General features: G+C 36.1%; 1 protein-coding gene across 1 annotated transcript; it reads left to right on the plus strand.

The window, feature by feature from the left end:
- Nucleotides 1-271: 271 nt before the first annotated feature.
- Akh (Adipokinetic hormone) lies at nucleotides 272-4,427 on the plus strand. Its single transcript, XM_069822824.1, has 3 exons — nucleotides 272-415; nucleotides 2,596-2,767; nucleotides 4,197-4,427. The coding sequence occupies exons 1-3, from the start codon at nucleotides 309-311 to the stop codon at nucleotides 4,242-4,244; spliced, it is 327 nt and encodes a 108-aa protein (XP_069678925.1). The 5' UTR covers nucleotides 272-308; the 3' UTR covers nucleotides 4,245-4,427.
- Nucleotides 4,428-5,801: the final 1,374 nt, after the last annotated feature.

Consider the following 5,801-nt stretch of genomic DNA (forward strand, 5'->3'; position numbering starts at 1 on the left):
TCAGTTTCTTCTTTTAAACTATTTGGCGACTTTCAATACTTTTGAGTTAATTTGTTTGCGATTTTAATAAGATTTCTTTCTACAGTACATCAGATCTGTCAAACAATCGCAGTAATATAGATCTACACTAATAGATCTGAAACCATAGAAACGATAACAAGTTCTTCTTTAATTGACCGGATATTAGAAGAGGTGGACTTTGGACTAAACCTACGCGTTAGTTCCGGAAATGCGTCTTTAGTAGGCGTGTTCAAAAGCGCCTCGACGACCCACAAGAGAAGTGATTTAGTATAAAAGGTTCCTTCTATATGCTTTTTGTCACACCAACACAAGCCTTCGGAGTAGTTGATCCTTCTAGTGAAGCCAGTGTACATCTACACTTCCAAGCTGATCTGCGATATTTCCAGATCATGAAGTAAGTTTACAAATTGGTTCTTCGTTATAAACATCACATTTTATTTTGATGGAAATTATTATTATTATTATTATTATTATTATTATTATTATTATTATTAGTATTATTATCATCATCATTATCATTTATTATTATTATCATTATTATTATTATTATTACCATGCAATCAGAATGTTGGGGATGATGATGATGATGATGATGATGATGATGATGATGATGATGATGATGATGATGATGATAACAATATGAAATATACAGACACATTAAAACACACCCTAATCAAATTCTCAACACAAAGATCAATTTCAGAACACACACATTATTTGACACAACTCTTCATCACACGAACGCACCCACACAACAGGCAGAGAAGTTGAGATAGCGCCGAGATCTAGTAGGCTCTGAGGATGGTGTCAAGAGCACCGAAACAGCTGTAAGCCACACATGCTTACATAATTAACACGAGTAAGATCGCCATTTAATCAATTATGATACTTGAGTTTTATTTTATATTGTGGTGGAACTTTTTGCTTTATTCTTCTTCAACAATTCACTCTCTGAACTCGTTTTAAACAGGGTGTTTCAGAAATAAATATAATTATTTTAGGGATGATTGGTTGGGTAATAATTTTAAGCTAGAGAACAGAGGGTCTTCGATGCGTAATTTCGGTACTATGAAATACCAAAAAGCCGTCTATGCACCTAGAGATTAGGCAGCCTGCAGAGCACTCAGAGGTCAGCTTTCGTTTGTTTATACTAGAATGCTACCTTTCGAAGACTGTTTTTCAGCTGACAGCTCATTTCATGTTGTGTTACTAGTCTTCACGGATGCGCCCTGGAATTGCTTTTTCCTTAATCAACTATCGTCAAAGATTTGTAAGATCTCACACCACTTGATTTTTATTTGTGGGGACATATGGAGGCTCTTTTGTATCACGTGATGATGTCGGTGAACATTATACCCATCCCTCATTCCGCCTGCGAAACCATTAAATACTTCCCACATGTATGTATTTATTAACACTACAATTGGATATACACCCGGTGGCAGTGATATATAATATACAATAATTACAATTACATGAAATAAAATAAAATAAACGTAAATCTATAAATAGTAGATGCAATAAACCTAGGACTATAAATAAAAACTATTCTATAATAACGACTACGATAAGCAAAAGTAAATCTAACTTATAAGTATTTCTATTTCACCCAACTATTGCCAATTTAAGTAATTACATATCACCTTAATTATTTACATACCAACTTAATTACATATCATCTTAATTATTTACATATCACCTTAATTTATTTACATATCAACTAAATTACATATCATCTTAATTAATTACATATCAACTTAATTAATTATATATCAACTCAATTAATTACATGACAACTTAAATAATTACACTGCACCTACAATTACATTTTCAGTCTAATCTTCTCAACCTTTCCTTAAATGTATTGATTTTAAGAGGGCCGCCCTGAAAGATTGCCGCAGGTAAGCTGTTCCAGTCTACTATTGTGCGGTTAACAAACGAAAATTTTGCCACGTCCGTTCTTTGTTTTCTACATTTAAACTTCCTAATATGATCAGCCCTTCCTAAGTATGATGGTGTTGCTAATCTAGCATTGATATCGGTCCATGCTTTGTGTCCCATTTGTGCCTTGAACAATGCGGTGAGTCTGGTTTTTCGTCGCCTTGATTTGAGAAGTTCCCACCCTAAATCTTTTACTATCTCCTCACCATGTCCCTTACCCATTTTGACATGTCTCGATTGTTATTTGGGCTACCTAAGCAACAATGAACACCCTGTATATATTCGTTTTAAATGTCTTCCTTAATAATTTACCACTATGAACAGCAATTGTTTAGCGCTCTCTTCCATTGAAATACAGAAAACGTTAAGACTGAGAAAAAAGTTTTGTCGCATAGATACTTTATAAGTCCCAGAAAGGAGCCAGTGCGCATGATCACAGGACGAGCGCCCTGGTTCACAAGAGAATTAGTTGAGGTAATAAAATTAGTTTTGTTTCGTTGTGTCTGATCATACTACTGCCTCCTTTCTGAAACAAAGTAACAGTGCGACAAAACCTGTTTTCAAAGACTGTACATTGTTAGAAAACTGTTGCACTATTTATGAACATGATTACTATCCTATTTCTCGTTCCAGTTTCAGAATGGGTTGGGTCTTGAAGGCTCTGGTTGTAATCGCTGCACTTATTGCTGTAATGTGTGAAGCACAGCTGACGTTTACTCCCAACTGGGGTAAGAGGTCGGGACTCCAAGATGGCCCCTGCAAGCTACCTACAGAGGCTCTCATGCATATCTATAAACTTGTTGAGGTAAGCGAAAAAAGTGTACACTATAGTCCCGTCGCTCTTATTTCCGGCAGCCAATCACGTTGCAGGTCGGCTACATTTAAATGTGTGCGTCTTGTGATTCGCTATGGATGACGTCATGCATTTCCTAAGGCTCGATAAATACTTAATATAATCGCCCGCCATTTTAGCTCTTTCGTTGACGTTCGCAGAAAGCACACGAGGACGTTATTTGCTGCTCAATTATTTGCAGAATTACAGTGCGTTTGATTTATTATCATAGGAGCTACGACATGATAATGTTTAACGGTGTGGCAAATAGATTCCTCGTCTGGTAGCTCGGCAACGAAAGAACAAAAATGGCGAACGATACTACCTATCTAGACTTTATAGAGCCGTAAGCAAAGAGGAGGAGTCACGCCGGGAATAATAGCGTCGCGACTGTAATACATTTCAGTTCAATAGCACACATATCACTTCACTTATTGTGATGTGTAGTTGAATTAATTTGCATTTCTGAAGGACCTAGTGTAGTAACGGTTACCATGTCTCACTGTGAAACGAGCAGACACGGGTTCAAATCCTGATTGGGACAAGTTACCTGGTGAGGGGTTTTCCGAGGTTTTCCATCAACCAATTGAAGCAGAATGTCATACTCTATGGACCCATTTGGTACTTCATTTCGCTAAAGAATCATGATAAGGACTAAACTACCATGGTATTGGTAATCATTAAAGTCTATCCGATCAGATGTTGAAAATGTCTGCAAATGAACTACAAATATTGATATAATTCGCAGTATGATTGAGAAACTGGATTCTTGGGCGAAAAGTGTGATATATGATGAAGAAATATCACATTATTAACATCCACAAAAATAAATATGAATGAGGAGCTATTCTCTGAAAAGATTTATATTCACAGAACATTTGGTCTCTGGAGTCGAACTCCTAACCTGTAGAGAAGAAATCTACAACTATTCCGATGAACTACATTAAATTTCTTGTCGCAGTAAAATACTGACGAAATGAAAGTATAAAGTGACGTAAACACAGCCATTCACGTGGTCTTGATATCTCTGATTAGCTCTTGGACGCATCATACGTTTTCTCTCATAAAATAGTTCAAGCGAAATGTCTTCATTTTAGTTTTATTATATGCTTTTTAAAGACTCTTTTAAATAAATATAAAAATAAGAATGATTTTCTTTTGTTTGTTACCATTTTAACACATCTATTGCATTATTAAATATGGTGTCATGAACATTTAACGGCGGAGTGATACACGCTGATTTCTAATACGTGTTATGTGGTTTAAATCGCTTTATTTTTTCGCTGGACAGAGTCTAATATTTTTACAGGAATCCACCTTCATAACTTAAAACAGCTTAAGAAAATCTCAGTGCATTAAACCATGAAAGAGAGATTTAAACTTTTTCTTTTCTTCATTTCAGACTGAAGCACAGAAACTGGTGGAGTGTGAGAAGTTCGGAGGAAATTAATCCTAGTTATTATAAGAAAAAGTAGGTCAAAGTTTTTATTTACCCACCCTACAAAAAATAATCCCTACCCAAGATGATTAGCGACCTGGCTTAGTAGTTTCTTCTGTTCTGTCATCTCATTTTATTATGTTGTGTGATTGCTTACCGTCTCTTAAGTGAAATAAAACTTTAACAGTACTGGTATCATATTATTTTGTATTCACACAATCAATTTTTACTTTGCAAACAGACGACGTATTTCAAATCTGCGAAGTATGACGACATAATATTATAAGATAAAGTATCTAAGCCTACTGTTAATATACAGGTAATTGTACAGAAATTATCTATAGGTAATTCAACGATACAATCGCAGTATAATACAAAAAGGTAACTATTTGAAAATAAAGAAACAAAAGTTTACAGTTTGTAACTCACAAAAGGTAACATGCTCCGTAATTTAATTTAATTTATTGGTCTAACCGAATATTTTGGGTTTGCCCTGCGACACAGAATAGCTTACAATAAAATTTAAAATGAAAAATTATATAAACAGGTTTCAGACAAAAGTGATTAAGACATAAGGAAAAAAAAAATAGAACTAAGTATAATTTAAATTGAATGTACGCCATAAAGATGCTGACGAAATATCGCTACAGAAAATTTTATAATGGTGGTGATGATGGCATCTTGAAGATCTCTCGTCAGCTTGTATTTTTCCCTCCACTTTACAAAGGCTTTCGGAATGGTGCCTCTCGCTCCGAAGAAGAGACCGGTAACTGTGATTTTTTCTATGTTGTATTTCGCCGATAGGTACTGAAACGTGGGCTCGTAGATTTTCTTTTTCTCTTTGTTCACTTCAGATGGTTGAGTGGCTGACATTTCAAATCTGATTGTAGGATCAATTATTTCGGCTGTCTGTTTATTCCTATTTATAGCTATGATATCTATCCTACTATTGCTTCCACCATCAGCAATACAATGAACTTCCTCGTGAACATCTAGATTTTTGGATCGAAGTGCATCTGCGATCATAGAACGTATGGTGTTGTGACGTTTTATTCTGAGTACTTCTCCCTGTGGGCAACTCCCAAGCACATGTGGTAAAGTTTCATACTCACTGCAGTGCCTACAGTGGGTTGTGCCTGTAGAGCGACCAGGGAGAGAACGCACTGGTGCTACCATCGCAGTCATTTTTAGCATTTCTCTCATTCAGAACTTGATAATCCGTCATGCCTGATGATCCACGAGTTGGCTGCAGGTACTTCTTCAAACAATACAACTCCTTTTCCTTTCTGGGGGTATGCACACCAGGTTTTAATTCACGGTACCGAAGATGTTGTCTTAATTCCTTCACGGATCCCGTAGCCTCGTCTCTGCTCACTTGCAATTCCGACAAGCAACGGGTTCTTATAGTTTCGTAATCTCGTACAGCATTAACGTGCTGGTCAGAAATTTTCGTGTAAAATTTCTAGCTAGGGACTGCTATATGGTTGAGAAACCATGCAAAGTATCTGTTGTTATGAATAATTTCAAGGGAAAAATTGTTCCGGGGCTGGGTATCGATCCCGGGACCTC

This window comes from Periplaneta americana, chromosome 4, assembly GCF_040183065.1.
Source record: "Periplaneta americana isolate PAMFEO1 chromosome 4, P.americana_PAMFEO1_priV1, whole genome shotgun sequence".
Classification (NCBI taxonomy): Eukaryota; Metazoa; Arthropoda; class Insecta; order Blattodea; family Blattidae; genus Periplaneta; species Periplaneta americana.

Coding starts and splice junctions, on each gene's coding strand:
- Akh (XM_069822824.1), top strand. CDS start 309: ATGCTTTTTGTCACACCAACACAAGCCTTCGGAGTAGTTGATCCTTCT. Junction 416..2,595: donor CGATATTTCCAGATCATGAA/GTAAGTTTACAA, acceptor TTCTCGTTCCAG/TTTCAGAATGGGTTGGGTCT. Junction 2,768..4,196: donor ATATCTATAAACTTGTTGAG/GTAAGCGAAAAA, acceptor TCTTCATTTCAG/ACTGAAGCACAGAAACTGGT.